The sequence below is a fragment of the Bos indicus x Bos taurus genome, chromosome 26, assembly GCF_003369695.1.
Source record: "Bos indicus x Bos taurus breed Angus x Brahman F1 hybrid chromosome 26, Bos_hybrid_MaternalHap_v2.0, whole genome shotgun sequence".
NCBI lineage: Eukaryota > Metazoa > Chordata > Mammalia > Artiodactyla > Bovidae > Bos > Bos indicus x Bos taurus.
Window position 1 is genome coordinate 27,063,850 of NC_040101.1, and position 17,413 is coordinate 27,081,262.

Genomic DNA, 17,413 nt, shown 5'->3' on the forward strand with positions numbered 1-17,413 from the left:
GGGCAAGAGAAACGTTGACTACATTCTGCTGGGCTCATGTATTACATTGACATTCCAGAGAATCAGTTCCCACTGGGGTGTGGTAAGCAGTTATTTCTAAGGGTGGAAAAAAAGTTTGATCAGGGATTTGCCTAACCAGGCTGTTGAAAAATGTCATCTTTTAGTTTGGCTGGATGCAGTAGCAGTGTGCTGCTATTGCACACTGTAGTGGCCCACGTCTCTGTTTACTCTTTGAAACTTCTATTGCAGTGGATGATAGCACTGGAGTTATAAACTGCATCTGCTGGAAAAGGCTGAATAATACCAAATCCTCATCAGGTAATTTTATTTGCCATGCTTCTTTACTTTACGGGGCTTCCCTGGTGGCTCAGCTGGTAGAGAATCTGCCTGCAACGTGGGAGACCTGGGTTTGATCCCTGGGTTGGGAAGATCCTCTACAGAAGGAAAGGCTACCCACTCCAGTATTCTGGCCTGGAGAATTCCACGGACTGTATAGTCCATATAGTCCATGGGGTCACAAAGAGTCAGGCACGACTAAGTGACTTTCACTTCACTTCACTTTACTTTTACAGCTGGCCAACAGATGTAACTCAAGCTAGCTCAGGTGAACAGCGGTAGTGCTAATTTTCATATTTATCCATTGGTGAATTACACTGATAACTTGAAGCACTATACCCAGAACTTTGGCTGCTCTGTAAACTGATATAGGGGAGCCCATTGCTTTTCTTGCTTCCATTTCTTTGATGCTCACTTCCTCCTAAGCCTATAGGAATGTAAATAGATAACTAGAAGTTTCAGCATTTCATTTTTACCATCCAGTTATTATAAAAGTCAAGATGGTTTAGCCTAATTGCTGATCAAGTGAGAATCCCCTTGATCTGGATGTATCATTTGACCAATGCTCTTTTGAAAGCCTTTGCCCTGATATGGTTGCCACTAGCTTCTATGTTCTCATGATCTGGATTTTCTGAAATCTCTAGCTTATTCATACAGACATGCCAGGAGTTCTGAGACTGATGAGAAGGTAAGATAGGATTCCTTTGAAGTTAGCCATTAAATAATACAAACTAAAGAAGAACTTTAAAATTGTATTGAACTCATTGGCTATAACTGAAACATCTTTTGGAATTTGTTGAATATGTTTTAGTAGTCCTTAGGTAGTTTATGAGCTGCTTAAATTCATAATATTAAAAAAATACATGTATTGTACAATAGTGGTGATCATTTTTGGTTGTAGAAAAGCGATGGAAATTTCGCTTATTTCTTATATCTCTCTTTTTGCAGCATATGCAGTATAGTGCCATGTACACTGGGGTTATTCAATAAATATTGCCAGCTCTGATATCTAACATGTACTATCTATGTCCTTCTGTTATACATGGTGAGAATGTATAACACTTGGAGTAGTTTCTTCTCTTTTTTTCCCCTGACATTACCTGTTAGAATCTCATCTCCCTACTTTGACTCTACTGACCAGTAAGGATGCTCCTTTGCTTAATTTTTGGATGTATTTACATTTAGAATTTGGCCATTGTTTTCATATCACTTTGATATTCCCATTTCCTAATTTGGGAACATTGGTATCAGTGGTACTACTAAGCTGAGGAAGCTTTGTAGATTAAAAAAAAAAAATGAAGGGAGACAACAGCTTTTTATGCAGATACCTCACAAGGTATGAAATAAACCTATGAAACAATCAGATATTTGAATTTTCATGTATGTCCAGGGTATTAAAATTACTTTCAGGTTTGTGGTTGTATTGTCACGGTCTTCAATCAGAAGGGGTAGTTTCAATGTGCTGTCTTTAGATTGAGGGTCAGCATGCTTTTCCTATACGGGGCCAGACAATAATTGTGTTCTGCTTTGTGGGCCCCATAGTCTGCATCTCAACCATTCAGCATCACCACTGTAACACCAAAGTGACTATAGGCAGTACATAAACAAAGGGTCATGGTTGTGTTTCAATAAAACTTTATTTATAAAAACAGATTGTGGATGGATTTGGTCCATGGGCTGTCATTGATACACTGCTGTTTTTAGACATTGTTTTCATTTTAGAAATCAACTCTTTTTTTAAAAAAAAATGATATCATCAGATATATTATGTAACTCTTAGTAACTTTTAAGATAAAATGTCTATTAATACTGAAAGTGAGATTTTAAAAATAACTGTAAGTAGACCAATAGATGAGTAGTCACAGTTGGTAGCCTTAATTAGAAATTGCTTTGAGAATAAAAATGAGGGTAAAGGTACAAGGAGAAAGCCTGAAAGTGATCCTCATCATGTTATATACGAAGTGATATTTTAAAATTGTTCCCAACTAGCCCATTCTCTCCTTTTAATTTAATTGCCCTTAGTTTTAAAGCTTTCCACTGGAAAGTGGCCATTGAAGACTAATTTTTTTAAACAAAATTTAGTCTAAGTCAAAAATCATGTTCCAGTTGGTATCAATGTAAAAATATAATATTAACTCTTATAAATGTCACATTGAATGTACCATTTGGACTCAGCTTATGAGAAAAGTTAAGAAAGCTTGGCATTTAATATTAGAATTTTAAAGGGGATTTATCTTTCGGAGTGGAATAGGCTACTTAAAATGAAATTGTCGGGCTCCAACCATCTCATTATACTCATTAAATTACACAGCTTGAGCCGTTTTTTCAGCAGTTTGGTTCACCCTTTAAATGAAAGCTGAACCTCTTTTTCTCAGACTAGCTCTCAGTCTGATCATTTCAGCAGTGCTATACAAATCATTTATTATTACCTATAACGTCTGAATCATGGCAGTGAAATTTATAAATATGTTTAAAATTCAGCCTAAATAGAAGAGGACTTAAAGATAGGAACCCAGACAGAATAACCTTTTAAAAAGTAATAACTCGGGTATTTTCTGAAGAAACCCAGTAAGTCGAGTTACATTAAGCTGATTGTGTCTAGATTCCAAGCTACTGGTTACTGGTCTACAAGAGTTCTCCGAGCTCTTTGGGTTGCTTTTTCCCTTAGTATAGTCAGTGTATTAAAAGAAAAGTAGTGCCTTTGTATGTTACAGAGCCACGGTTATCTCAGTTATGTTAGATTAAAAAGCAGAAAATTTGGTCAATAGACTATTATTCATTCCATTACAGGAACCCTAGTATATGACAAAGCAGAAATAATACAACAATAGGAAATAAGTAAGCATTTAACAAATGTTGTTGGTTTAGGTTGATAACAATATTTAAAAAGAGGTAACTGTGACCACTGTCTTGCAACTTACATAAAATAACCCGAAGAAGATAAGAGTTACATATTTATCACAATAAGTACGGGGCTATCTATGTTAAGCTCTTATATATGTTTAGCTGTTACAGCAAAGAAAGCTATCACTGGTGACAAGAGATAGATTAAATGATTTTTTTTCAAACTTGTATGTATGAAAATGAAATCAAATAAACATAAAAAAAAAAAAGCACTGGAATGTGGAGAAGGGATGTAATCACCATTATTGATAAAGCTTCCCTGCATTTCTTTCAGAAATAAACATAAAATGTTCAAAAGACATGAAGGGCTTATGCATAAAGAAATGCAGAGAGTAGATCATCTTATATAAAAACACATAGTCTGGCAATTTAAAAGCAAATGAAATGCTATAGAATCATTATGTATTTTTTAAGGTGTTAAAAACCCAAATGACTGAAGCCAGTGTAGGAGCCACAAGGCTACATGCCTTGCTGGTGACACTTTGTAAAAAGAGAATGGTGATTGTTTATTTTCTGACACACATTCTGATAATATGCAATGAACTCTAAACCTGTTTGTCCTTTTCTATCCAGTAAAAATGAAAGACCCCAAGGGAAACAAAATTTTTGTTTTGAGGGCCTAATTGTTCATTTTTCATAAGTATCTGACATTTTTTGAATGTTTCCTGTGGTGGATCTGGCATTATGCTAAGCTCATGATGTAAGGATTAACTAAGACCACACACAACAAGTCCACGTGCGAGAGGGACTGTTGCATCCACAACAGAACTGAGGAAACAGGCACAGTGAGGTTAAGCAGCCTGCCCAAGGTCGCACAGCTAACAGGAAGTGACCTGACGTTCAAGCCAGGTCTGTCTGACTCCATTACCTAAGTGCTGACCTCAAAGCCCCGTACAGGGCTAGTGATAAAAACCAAAACAAAAAAAATTACCAAAGCAGAGGAAACATCTAATGAGACTATCTAAAACCGTGGCGTATGAACATGCCGGAATGCTGTGTTGTTATTTCAGATGCTGGATTGTATAGATTCTGTGGATACATGTGTGTATTTGAAGTGATGCTAGACAGGAAAACAACACGAAATTGTTTATACACACTAGCTGTAACTATGGAAAATATGAGTACATTCATGGCACAAGCAGCTGAGAATAAAGAATAAGCAGGAAGGCTCTGGGGTTAGAGACTGCCTGAGTTCACACTCCAACTTTGTTGCTAACCAGTCGTTTTACTGTGGGCAAGTTGTTTGATGTCTCTGTAACTCAGTTTCCTCATTAGTAAAATAGGGCTAATAATAAATAAGAGTGGTTGTGAGGATTAGATGTGCTGATAGGTTATAAAGTCTTCAGAACAGCACTGGCAGTACCTGAGCATTCATGGCTGTTCTTATTTTCATTATTTAACTAATACATTTTGGAAGTAAATTCAAGTGATGGAAATTATTTAGAATTGAATGTGCATTGGGTTCTTTTCACCATAAAGTTGCTTGCTCAGTCACTCAGTTGTGTCTGACTCTTTGCAAATCCATGGATGGTAGCCCGCCAGGTTCCTCTGTCCATGGGATTTCCCAAGCAAGAATGCTGGAGTGTTGCCATTTCCTCATGCAGGGGATATTCCGGATGCAGGGATAGAACCTCTGTCTCTTGCATCTCCTGCGTTGGCAGGCAAATTCTTGAAGTTGCTTAAATTTATAGTTTTTAAGTGGTGTGAGTGAGTGTTCGTGTGTGTGTGTGTGTGTGTGTGTGTGTGTGTGTAAGTAAGTGAGCAAGAGCAGGAGAGAGCAAGAAGTCAGCCTAGTTACTCAACAAAGAAGAGAAGTGAGAGAGATTAGGGTATTGAGTACCTCAGTGGAACACCAGCCTTGGGCAGATTTGCCTTCCCCATAAACAACTGCAAATGGAGACTCTTGGGCCCCTTTCCCCTCAGGCCAATATTCTGTCTCCCTGCAAGGACACTTTCAAGGGTTGTTTAGAGCTATTGCCACCAAACCCAGCTGAACTCACACAGAATTCAGCTCAGGCCCTTGCACAGGTGGTGCTGGGGGAGGAAAGAAGACACTGGACACTGGGTTGTCCAGCCTCCCACCAGACTGTTCCCGTCACCCAGACCTTTGGATAATTACAGCTTATGCCTTTTATTCAGTAGAGGATTTTGAAGGATGCCGCAGACTTCCTACAGTCGAGCAACAAGTCAGAAGTAGAATAAATAGATGTCTTGTGCCTGTCTTACCCCAAGCTCTCTCCCAAAGATGGTGGAGTGATCGTGTTGTACATTTCCTTCTTTCCTTCTGACCCCAACAGCTACAGCCACTCCAAGTGCAAGAGAGCTGAGCTTAACCTCTCAGCTTAAGAAGCTGCAAGAGACCATTGCACAGAGAGCAAAGTTAGAAATTGGGGACATTATCCGGGTCAGAGGCCACATCCGCATGTTCAGAGGAGAGCGAGAGATTCATGCCACGACTTATTGTAAGCATACAGTATCTCTGCCCAATTGCTTGTTATTTTGTGTGTGTGTCCAGTAAGCTCATTTAGTAAAAAGTCAAATCTGAAAAATTCAAATAAAAAGCTTTAATGAAAAAAATTGTATTTGCAACATGATTCCTTAAGAAAATCAGCATTTATTTATTTTTAAGAGAAGTAATTTTAAATAAATTGGGAAAGAAAATAAGTGATTTATCATATATGACTGACATTTTATTTGGACAACATAGTAGAGTCTGTAAAATACTTTGAAGTTTTTAGTATGAATCCATTTAGGGAAGAGCGTTCATAGTCTTCAAAATGACAGGAGATTTCTGGAGCACCACTGAGGAAGTCAGCTAATCGGAAGCATGACAGTTCTTTGTCATCTGAGCCATGCCCTTTGCACTGATCTGGCTGGTTTGCACTTGGAAATCTCAAGGACAGCCCCAGTTATCCACCACTGTACCAGATGCGTGAATATGTCTGTATGCTTTCCCTCGCCTTGGTCTACTCTGGTCATGTCTATGACACTCAGGGCATCGCCTCCCCTTTCATGGGATGGCCGGAGACCATTTAGTGCTTCTAGACCGTGTGATCCTGGGCATCCATAAGGAAGAAGGCTCACCAAGGGCCCCATTTACTGTTGCCCCAGCAGCAGTCTGGACTTGGGAAAGAACTAATCTCAGTGTTGTTTCCGTGGCTCGTAGATAAAGTGGATGACCCAGTGTGCAACGTTCAGATCGCAAGGATGCTGGAGCTGCCTGCCATCTACAGGAAAGTGTATGACCAGCCCTTCCACAGCCCTGCCCTAAAGGAAGATGAGGCACTGAGGTAAGTTATGGACTGCGACTGCTGTGGGTGTGGGCCAGCCAGTGGGATCCCAGATGCTGGGGTGGGCCTGAGCCGTCCACTCCCTCCCTGTGGGGCTCCGGGCAAGTCTGTCGCCCTCCAGATGCCTCCGTGTCCTCATCTGTAACGTGAAGGAGGCAGCAGTGCAGGTGTTCTGAGGTGGTGGGAAGGAAAAGACATGTGTAATTGGAATCTCTGAAGGAGTGGAGTGGGGAGCAGGGGAAAAATATTTGAAAAATTCACGGATGAAAATTTTCCAAGTCTGATAAGAACTGAACACTCACAGATGATCCAGGAAGGTCCATGAACCCCAAGAAATCTGAAGAAAACTGCACCAAGGCTCACTGTGATCAAGGAAACAATACCTCAGCCAGAGAGGAGTTGATTCTCTTTGAGGGAGGGAAAAATAAACAGGAGGAGTAAGAATATATGTGTGTTTGTAACTCTGTGCCTCAAAGAACTCAGAGAAGACAGAAATAACCATAGTGGCTGCTGGGGATGGGTAGATGGGGGGCTGGGAGGAGGGTGGAAAAGAAACTCTTTACCATGTATCCTTTAATCTTATAAACATACTTACAGATTACATATTCCAAAAAATTACTTTAAAAAATCCCCAGACTAGAGACCTGTGTAAACAGTGGAAGTTCTCCATTTTCCTGTCTCCCGCCTCCGTACCATTCCCCAGAGGTTACCACTGTGCAGGGTCGCAGCGTGTATCCTGTTAGACTTGTTCGTTCTGCGCACACACAAGCCTGCGTATCCACCTGCATATGTTGTGGGTTGTCATTTGCTTCTTGACAAAAACGGCACTGTCCTTCACATACTGTTCTTCAGCTTGATTTTTTTCTAAATCAATCACGAATATCAGTTCCCATAGTGCTGCCTCATACTTATAAACAACCGTGCAGTGTTCCCTGCATGCGTTGCCCCTTTTGTGAAAAACACACATCCTTATAACATGGCATTTGCTAGCCATTTGTGTGTGTGCGTGCTCAGTCACATCAGACTCTTTGCAAACGTCTGGACTATAGCTCGCCAGGCTCCTCTGTCCATGGGATTTCCTAGGCAAGAATACTGGAGGGGGTTGCCATTTCTTTCTGCAGGGGATCTTCCCAACCCAGGGATCGAACCCACATCTCCTGCATTGGCAGGTGGATTCTTTACCACTGTGCCACTTGGGGATCCCGTTTCAGGTTCATGCATGTTCAAAAGGAACAAACATAATGGTTTTCTGCAAGTCTTGTTGAAACTTTTCCCCAGCAGCAATCCTGGCACCCTGGACCTTGACAGTCTCACATGTCTACTGAGTGAAAAGGCCAAAGAGTTCCTTGTGGAGAACAGAGTGCAAAGCTTTTACCAGCAGGAGTTGGAAACTGTGGAGTCCCTTCTGTCCCTTGCCAACCAGCCTGTGATTCACAGCGCCTGCTCTGGGCAAGTAAGTGCGGTATGCCCACGTGAGAAATCAAGGCCCCTGCCCCAGATCTGCAGCTGGAAAGTGTGGGTAGACATGACTGTGGCATTAAGACTCACAGGGTGTACTCAGAGTGTAGAGGTTATGTTGATTCTGTTCTGGAAAGGTCACTGACCACTGAGAATTTGAAAGGAGAATGGACGTGCCCTTTTCCCCTCCTTAATCTCATGAAGCTTAATCTTTGGGTAGGAAAAAAAAAAAAAGTCTAAGGTTCATAGTACTTGGTATTTACTAAGATGGGCATTTAATTTCAGCAGGAGCCAAAGAAGGGGGAAATAGATGAGAAGAACTGATTATTCTTGCAAAATTATTTTTTGAACAACAAGATGATTCTTGAACTTCAACCAAGGTTTTTAATGACTTGCTCTCTCTTCTCCATAATAAGATTAACTTGTCCTGTCTTAGGAGTTTGAATAAAGAACAAGTTGTATTCAGTCTGGTTAATAAGCAAAAATTTTAAGGAACACTCAAATAATTTTTTATTTGTCCTAGAAAGAGCTATCCCCGTTTTTTCACCCATAGTGTTATAGGGTGAACTCAAGTTGTTTGGTCTTTACTTATTGGCCTGGAATTAAAAATTATCTGAGACTTTGCTTTTAGGCTTTCCCTTTCAGCACAGTTCCTCAATTTTTTCGTTGTTGTAACACAACTTGTATTTATTTATTCCACCAGGAATAATCTCTGCTTGAATGTCACCTTCTTGCCCTCCCTGACCTTCTCCTTTAATAGCCATTAGCTTCCTCACCATGTTATCACCCTGTTTCCACATCTCTTGATAACACTGGTATTTATTTGTTTGGCTGCCTATTCCTCCACCAGAATTTAAGTTCTCCAAGAGCAGAGGCTTTGTCTGTCTCTTTCTTTGCTGTCTAGAAGGGGGCCTGGAACAGAGCTGGCATAAAGTATGTTCTCCACAGTTATTTGTTGATAGAAACAATGAATGGTTTTAAAAATTCACGTAGCCCAGGAATTAATCCCCTGGCAATCCAGTGGTTAGGGCTTGGGAGCTTTTTCTGCCGAGTGCCTGGGTTCAGTCCCTAATTGGGAAGCCAAGATCCCACAAGCCTCACTGCATAGCCAAAAAATAAAAGGAAACAAGCAACAAAAATAAATAGAAAATAAAAATCCAAATAGTCCCTGAAAGTATCTAGTTTTCCCATCCTCCTTCCTCCTCCCCTTTTTCTAGAAACAAGTGCCCCTACTAGTCTCATGAATATCCTTCTGCAGATAATCTGCACATATAAACTAGAAGTAGTTGTATCCTTTCTTTTACACAAACGGTATCCTACTAAACACTATATCTACGTAGCTTTTCATTGTGTGTGTGTCTTATAGGTCCTTTTCCCAGCCATGTGAACATACTTGCCACTCCATAATAATCTTTTACTATGTGTACCAGAATTTTCTTATGTGTACCATAAGGGGTCTGGTCATTCCTGGACTGTTCAGAGTTTTCTAGTCTTTTGTCATTAGCAGCAGGGCTGGCGTAATAACCCTTGCGAGGTAACATGATTATTCTTCACCATTCCGATGGAGGGCTTCCCTGGTGGCTCAGTGGTAAAGAATCCGCCTGCCAATTCAGGAGATGTGGGTTCAGTCCCTGGGTCCAGAGGATCCCCTGGAGAAGGAGATGGCAACCCACTCCATTATTCTTGCCTGGGAAATCCCATGGACAGAGGAGCCTGGCAGGCTACAGTTCACGGGGTCGCAAAGAGTCAGACACGACTGAGCGACTAATCAACAACAGCATTCTGGTGGAACAGATACCAAGTCCCCATCCCCACCTTCTGAGTGCGACCACTGCTTCTCAGTTTCGTTCATGAACCTAATTATCGCTTCCTGGCACCAGGCCGCATGCCCAGTGATCCGCAGTTTCATACACGGAGGTGAGGGATACCGTTTCAGGAAACACCGAGGTGGGGTGGCTCAGGACTGGCCGCTTTGTTCTGCACCGCCGTGGCTTCTGCACAGGGCTAGCTCCCCAGCTGTCCACTGACAGCACCAGTGACCTTCCTCCCACTTAATCATTTAGAGGAGGCTCAGTGCCAACTTGGCCTCCCAGGACTTCAGAGCACTCTCTTGGCATGTTTAGAAGGGAACTTTGAAGCTTACCAAAGACCACATTCTTCCTGTGAGCCAGCTCTTCTGCGAGAATTAAGTGGGGAGAACTGAGGACTAGAAAGCCCCTCCATTCAGAACATTCCAAAGGGGACTTTTGGCATGATTATCTTTTTGTAAATGTTCAGAGCAGAAATCCGTGCCTGCCTGGTGCTGTATGTTTAAAAAGCAATGAATATGGCGCTATATCTGTTTTGTCTCTGGAAGCTATTTTTCCATCAATTATGAATTATTCTCTCACATGGCTCTGGTTGGGGAGGTCAGTGTCATGACATTGAATTCTGTTTAATAGAGCCTGGGAGACCTAAGACACTTCACAATGACAGTGAAACCCTAGATCCTTTGGCACTTTGTGTAGTCATACAGATGAAAGCTTAACAACAACAACAAAAAATCGTTGTGATCATGTTATATTTGAGAAGGTAGGAAGAGTGGCTTTGAATGTTTTCCTCCTTTCTTTTTTTTCCATGGTGGCCCATCTTAGCACATCCAGAAACATGATAAGCAAACTTGCAAAACCATTGTTTCTTTGACAGCTGGATAAATGTTGAGTTTGTTTGGGAATGAAGACTATATATATACTTCAGAGATCCACCCAGTTCCTGACCCGCCACGAGGAGAGGCCTGCGGAGGCTCAGCCCGTTCAGCCAGTCACTCACTGTTTTTGTTTCTGAGCAGTTTCGATTTCCTGAATGGGATGAGTCTGTCACTGCTCTTTAGAAAAAGACAAGAAAGACATACCTCTCAGCCCAGGGAAACCTACTGGCTACAAGGACCACTGGGGGTTTTGTCCTCGGGACCATGTCTTTACAAGCAGCAGGGAATTATGTCCCAAGGTCAGCTGAGGCAAATGGTTTTGGAAAGGAAGCTTCACACATTGTTGATATTTACAGAGAGCCTTTTCTGCTGGGCCCCCCTGGTTCACAGCCGAAACTGCTGTTACTCTCCCATGCCTCACACCCTCCCTTCCTGCTGCTCCGTCTCACTGAACTCGGGGAGGAGGAATCGGGCTTCCTGTATGGTCTGGGGATAATCAACAGTCATTTCCAATGACAGGAATAACCACGTAAAAGCGTTTCTAGTCAATTTCCAATTTACTTCTATATTGGTAAGAGATGGAATAAACTCAACCCTTAGGATCTTTCTATTAAAGATGAATCACCTTAGAATTATGAAGATGAAGTTGTTGAAGATGAAGAGTTGTGGTGGGGGAGCCTGTGTTGGGTTGATCATTGCTTTTCCTAAGTACGAGCACTCATGTATGAAATTAGAAATAGCTCTCCCCCAGCCCTCCCCGCCCCGAGTAAAAAGACATGTGGCCGAGGATGACTGGATGAGGTGTTTATTCTAAACACACCCAGATAGCTTTTCTGCCTGTGGGAGTCATCAAGTATTTCTCAACCTTATTCTCCCTTCAGAGAATGGATGCTGTCATTATCTGGAATGCTTGTCAACTCTCAGACCCAGGTTCTAATGCCCAGGTTCCCCAGGCCTGTTCTGTTGAGGAAAAAAACCTCGACTCTGAATGTAATCAAGGAAGTTAGACTCTTCTCTTAGCCCAGGAGAGCACGTTGGTAAAACATTGCCAGGATCTATTGAATTCAAACTATGTTGTCTGGGAGGCCTCTCCTAGGAAGCAAAGGTTTCTTTCAAGATGGAATTGTCAATACCGGAGGCCACGTGGGGGTGCATTTTCTCTACCTGTCACTTTGAGGGAACATCATAGAAAATCTGAGGTACACTTTCTGTTTCAGCATCTGTGGGTGCTGTCCAGACAGCCTCCATAAGGTCCTCCCATTAGAGAGGCAGGACTTCGCCTTCGCTTTGCCATGTTTTTCCTTTTTTAGGCTCTCTGATCTTTTTAATATCTTTACAGATTTCTCTCACATTAAAAATGGACCTGGGGACTTCCCTGGTGGTCCAGTGGTTAAGACTTTGCCTTCCAGTGGAGAGGGTGTAGGTTTGATCCCTGGTCGAGGAGCTAGGATCCCATGTGCCTCATGGCCAAAAAACCAAAAATGTAACATTGTAACGAATTCAATAAAGACTTTAAAAAAAATGGTCACATCTTTAAAAAAAAAAAAATGGGTATGTACCTTGAAGGACAGTTATTACTCACCACTTCCTTTGTTTTAGGAAGGAACTGAAAATCCCTAGTGGAATAGTTAGAAAGCTACTTCCTATCTCTACAGGGTATTTCTTTCCACTGATGGCACATACATTTTCTTGGTCACCCACTGTGTGTCAGGGAGCAGGTGGCCGAGATGAAGCACAGAGTCCCCAATTCAAGAAGCCCGCAATCTGATTAACCGTGGTGGGACATGGTGGAAAACATGGCTTCCTTGAAATAAGAAGTAGGATGACCTGGCAACCTCTGTAGGCACGCTTAGAGAAGGGAAGGGATACCGAAGTTGAAGAGAGAGCAACCTGATAGCAGCCTCGTGCCTCTCTTGCTTCCCCTGGGGCCCTGTCTGCCTTCAGCCCATGGACCCTCCCCTTTGATAGGTCTCTGCACAGCTGTTTGCCTTCACTACCCTCTATTTAAAATAAGGAGTCTATTTAATACGCTCTCTGTTGGAATCTCTAACCTATTTCAATGTGTATAAAATTCTTTGATGTTCTTAGGAAGAAGTTGTATTATTGTTGTTCAGTCACTAAGTTGTGTCCATCTCTTTGCGTCCCCATGAACTGCAGCACACCAGGCTTCCCTGTCCTTAACTGTCTCCTGGAGTTTGTTCAGACTCCCGTCTATGGAGTCCGTGATGCCATCCAGCCATCACACCCTCTGTCGTCCCCTTCTACTCTTGCCCTCTATCTTTGCCAGCATCAGGGTCTTTTCCAATGAGTCGGCTCTTTGCATCAGGTGGCCAAAGTATTGGAGCTTCAGCTTCAGCATCAGTCCTTCCAATGAATATTCAGGGTTGATTTCCCTTATATGTATATATTCATATGTATATAATATATATACATATATGAAAAATCTTTAATTTTTTTTATACAGAACCAAAGATTCTATACATATTGGCTCACTTTTTTGATTAAAATTGTGGCCATATGTAAATTTGATTATCTACAAATTTTAATATTGTAAATAAATTATTACAAAATTTAATATTGACCATATTAAAATTGATAAAACAATTTTTATCAAAGAAATGAGCCAATATGTATAGAATCTTTTGTTCTGTATAAAAAAATTAAAGACTTTCATCTTGATTTTTCTATTACCTATCATTGAGTTAAATTAATTAAACAAAAAACTAAGGGGTAGAACAGTTATCCGGAGAAGGCAATGGCACCCTACTCCAGTACTCTTGCCTGGAAAATCCCATGGACGGAGGAGCCTGGCAGGCTGCAGTCCATGGGGTGGCGAAGAGTCAGACACGACTGAGCGACTTCACTTTCACTTTTCACTTTCATGCATTGGAGAAGGAAATGGCAACCCACTCCAGTGTTCTTGCCTGGAGAATCCCAGGGACGGGGGAGCCTGGTGGGCTGCCGTCCATGGGGTCGCACAGAGTCGGACACGACTGAAGTGACTTAGCAGCAGCAGCAGCAGAACAGTTATCAAGTGTGATTCTGCCAGAGCAGACTTCCCAGCCCTCCTTAAATACTATCCTGCTAGGCCCGTGCATACCTGAATCTTTCTGACTCTACCATAAAAAGCCTGTTGGGTGCATTTATAACCAGTTGGTCTAGGGAGTTGCCCTCAAGTGCTATAAGATGGGACTGACTTCTTTTTTTTCCTTCCTACAGATGGGTTTTAAGAATGACACCACTTCCAGAGCAATTCACAGTATATTTAGGAATGCTGTAAAGCTGCTGCAGGAAGAAGGACTCGTTTTCCAGAAAGATGGTGGTTTTGATAACCTATTCTATGTAAGAGACCTGCAACTTAACTTTTTTTTCCCTTAGCTTCCATTTGCAAATATATGTATTACTTAGGAATACTTATTTGCTGTTTTTTTTTTTTCTTTCCATAAGCCTGTTCTATACATCAGTGTCTCTTTTGCTGTCTCGTATACAGGGTTATCGTTACCATCTTTCTAAATTCCATATATATGCGTTAGTATACTGTATTGGTGTTTTTCCTTCTGGCTTACTTCACTCTGTATAATAGGCTCCAAATACACAATGGAGTATTACTCAGCCATTAAAAAGAATACATTTGAATCAGTTCTAATGAGGTGGATGAAACTTATTTGCTGTTTTTAAAAGTCAGTCATTAAGGAGGTACATAAGGAATGGAAGCCGGCCTTTGTCTTTCCTCTGGTATCATTTTTGGCAGTACATTCTTCTGCACACTTCTAAATATATGCTCCTGTTATTAAAAAAAAAAAAAATGTGATCATCCTCTAAATCAGGATTTCTCAACTTCAGTTGTTTGGGCCAGTTGACTCCTTGTTGTGGGGGGCTGTCCTTTGTATTGTAGGGTGTTTGGCAGTGTCCTTGGTCTTCACCCACTTGAGAGCAGTAGCAGCAGGCCCTGTTGTGGCAACCTTAGTGTCTCCAGACATTGCAAGTATCCCTTGGGACAGTGGAGAACCACGGCTCTAAATAACACTCTGTAAGTTTTTGGATACCAGAACAGCACAGCACAGGCCTCTTTCCATACGAGTCCTTGGATGTCCACCTAATTCTTTTTGACATCTGTATGGTAGTCTATCTGATGGGTACTTGCCATCAATTATTTAACCACTTCTCTCTGATGGACTTTTATATTGTTTCCATCTTCTGTTCTCGAGTACACTGCTGCTGTGTCTGTCTTTTTGTGGACTTATGTAAGTATTTCTGTGAGATTGACTCTTAAAAGAGGAATGGCTGGAGCAAAGGGCATGTACCTTTATGGTTTGGGTCAATACAATCTGCTTGGCTCTGCCAAAGGTGGTAACAGTTACCATTCCCACCAGGGATACAAGCACTTGCCTGTCTCAGTGAATGAAAGTCGCCCAGTCATGTCCGACTCTTTGCAACTCCATGGACTGTAGCCTGTCAGGCTCCTTTGTCGATGGGATTTTCTAGGCAAGAATACTGGAGTGGGTTGCCATTTCCTTCAGACTTAGAGTTAAAATTCACCTCCCACTGCCTGACTTTAATACTGGAGGAACAGAGCTGACAGTGATATCCATGTCCACGTCAGTAGCATAGATGTGGCTTGAGCAGCACATGATTCTCCTGAAGACAGAGCAAAACCCTGAGGATACCCAGGAGCCTTACTCTCTACAGTGTGATTCCTGAGGGGAAGCCTTCCTTAACAGGACATTTTCTTGATGTTGATTTACTCTAGTGATTCCCCTGTTTCAGAAAGTTTTTAAAAATTAAGGTATGTTTTAAATACTATTTCAGTAACTTTTGGAAAGGGTATTCCATTCTGCATAAGGGTGGGCGGGCGGTTGGGGGGGGCAGGGAAGTTGATTGCCTCTTGTGGGGCAGCTCACCCTAACAGCCCCCACCCCCACCCCCACTGTCGCATTCTCCCATGAGGCTCTGCGTGGCCTCCTGGGTTGGTAGGAAGCAGCTCTTCCTGAGGAACAGCAGATGTGGGCAGCCATCCAGCGCTGAGGTGTGGCAGGGCTGGGGCACTTCCTCCTGTGAATCAGTCTGAGCTGGAGTGAGGTGATCCAGCTATAATAGCTATATTTTCCTCAGCAGAACCACCCCACTTCGCTGATTTCACTCCCTGCCCCCATCTCAACCCTGGCCCTAGGTTTCTGTTTTCCTGAGGGTATTGCCTCAGGGGCATCATTATCCTCTGTCTGTCTAGTGCTTTCCAGCTTTCAGCAGCTCTCCCACATTGCCTTAATCTTCCCAGCAAGCCCATGAGTCCACAGATGGGTCCTTGTCAGTATCATCATCTTAAATCTGGTCATTCCACGTCCCATCGGCCCAGGGTGCATTCCTGACGTTATGTGTTTGTCCACTTCTTTCTTTTTTTTTCTTCCATTCTTTTTTTTTCTCTCTTTTTCTTCCTCTTTTCCTTTCTTTATTCCTTTCTCTTTTTTTGTGTGTCATTAGATTTACTACTGAATGTGATGGTGAAGCCCATTTGGTGGCTGTTTCCCTGTTACCTGAGCTAGCTGAGAAAGGAACCCAGGTTATATTTGCCTCTGAGAACATACAGTGTTTCTGTTTATAGGCTAGACTTACTCTCTTCCTAGCTTTTCCTCACAGTTTTATTTCTGTTGTTTTTCCCTATGGTTGGGTGAAGGAACATGAAACCCAAGAAGAAACACAGGAGGAAAGAGTCCTGGGATTTGATCACTGTGCCTCCCTCAAAAATATAACAAATAAGAGAAATTTTATGAATGTGTTATAAATATTTAAGAAGAAAGTTGCTCCTCAAAACCAAGGGATTCCAGATTTTCTTTCCATCCTGGCCCCAGTGAACCACCTCCCATGGGAATATGTCTGTGGGTCACACACACAGCAGTAAGCTGCTTGGGGATAGAACTGACGTGACAACAGGTCTGATTTCGAAAACCACACTCATTGATGGCGAATGGATGATTATTATGACATCTTTAGGAACTACCCTAAATAATAATTTGGCAGGGTAGGTGACACAGCCTCTCTGTCACTTAACCTTTCTCTCCAAACTCTCTTTTCCTGTTTAGGTAACGAGAGAAGACAAAGAATTGCACAGAAAGATCCACCGGATCATTCAAGAAGAATGCCAGAAACCAAATCGTAAGTGGTGTAATACCCGTGTATTCCAGTGTCTTGGAAGGGGAAATGTTCCCTCCTGGAGGGCACTGGTCAGAGGGTGAGGAAACCTAGGGCTTTTCCCAGTAACAGCTTAGAGATGTGACTGGTTCAGACACCTGCCTTCTTGGAGGCTCAGGTTTCTCCTGGCTCAAGTGAATGTTAGCCTCGCACGGCTGTTCTGACCTGGGCCACATCTAAGAGTCAACCTTGGAGGTTTTATGAACGTACCACCCTCAGGTCCCAGCCCCAGGGACTCTGATTCACTCGGGGCTGGGCTGGGGGCTAGACAATAAACTCCTCAGGTGACTCTGATACAGCGAGGTCAGTTGTCAGGCTAGGAGTTTTTGACGTCTTTCTGGTGTCATAGTCTCTTGTGTGCATGCTAAGTTGGTTCAGTCGTGTCCAACTCTTTGCGACCCTATGGACTGTAGCTTGCCAAACTCCTCTGTTCATGGGCTTCTCCAGGCAAGAATACTGGAGTGGGTTGCCATGCACTCCTCCAGGGGATCTTCAGGGATTGAACCCACATCTCTTATGTCTCCTGCATTGGCAGGTGGGTTCTTTACCACTA

At 42.4% G+C, this 17,413-nt stretch overlaps 1 protein-coding gene across 12 annotated transcripts in view; it reads left to right on the forward strand.

Annotated features, from left to right (window-relative positions):
* Positions 1-17,413, forward strand: part of STN1 (STN1, CST complex subunit) — a 59,379-nt gene that overhangs the window by 12,574 nt on the left and 29,392 nt on the right. For 6 of the 12 annotated variants that reach the window (XM_027528828.1, XM_027528836.1, XM_027528839.1 and 3 more), the window contains exons 4-9: positions 250-318; positions 5,538-5,702; positions 6,407-6,530; positions 7,812-7,983; positions 13,894-14,016; positions 16,752-16,824. In XM_027528828.1, the coding sequence (XP_027384629.1) occupies positions 250-318; positions 5,538-5,702; positions 6,407-6,530; positions 7,812-7,983; positions 13,894-14,016; positions 16,752-16,824 (726 nt within the window). Of the gene's footprint in view, positions 1-249; positions 319-5,537; positions 5,703-6,406; positions 6,531-7,808; positions 7,984-13,893; positions 14,017-16,751; positions 16,825-17,413 lie in introns of all 12 variants that reach the window. The other 6 variants (XM_027528827.1, XM_027528837.1, XM_027528835.1 and 3 more) reach the window with 2 other exon arrangements.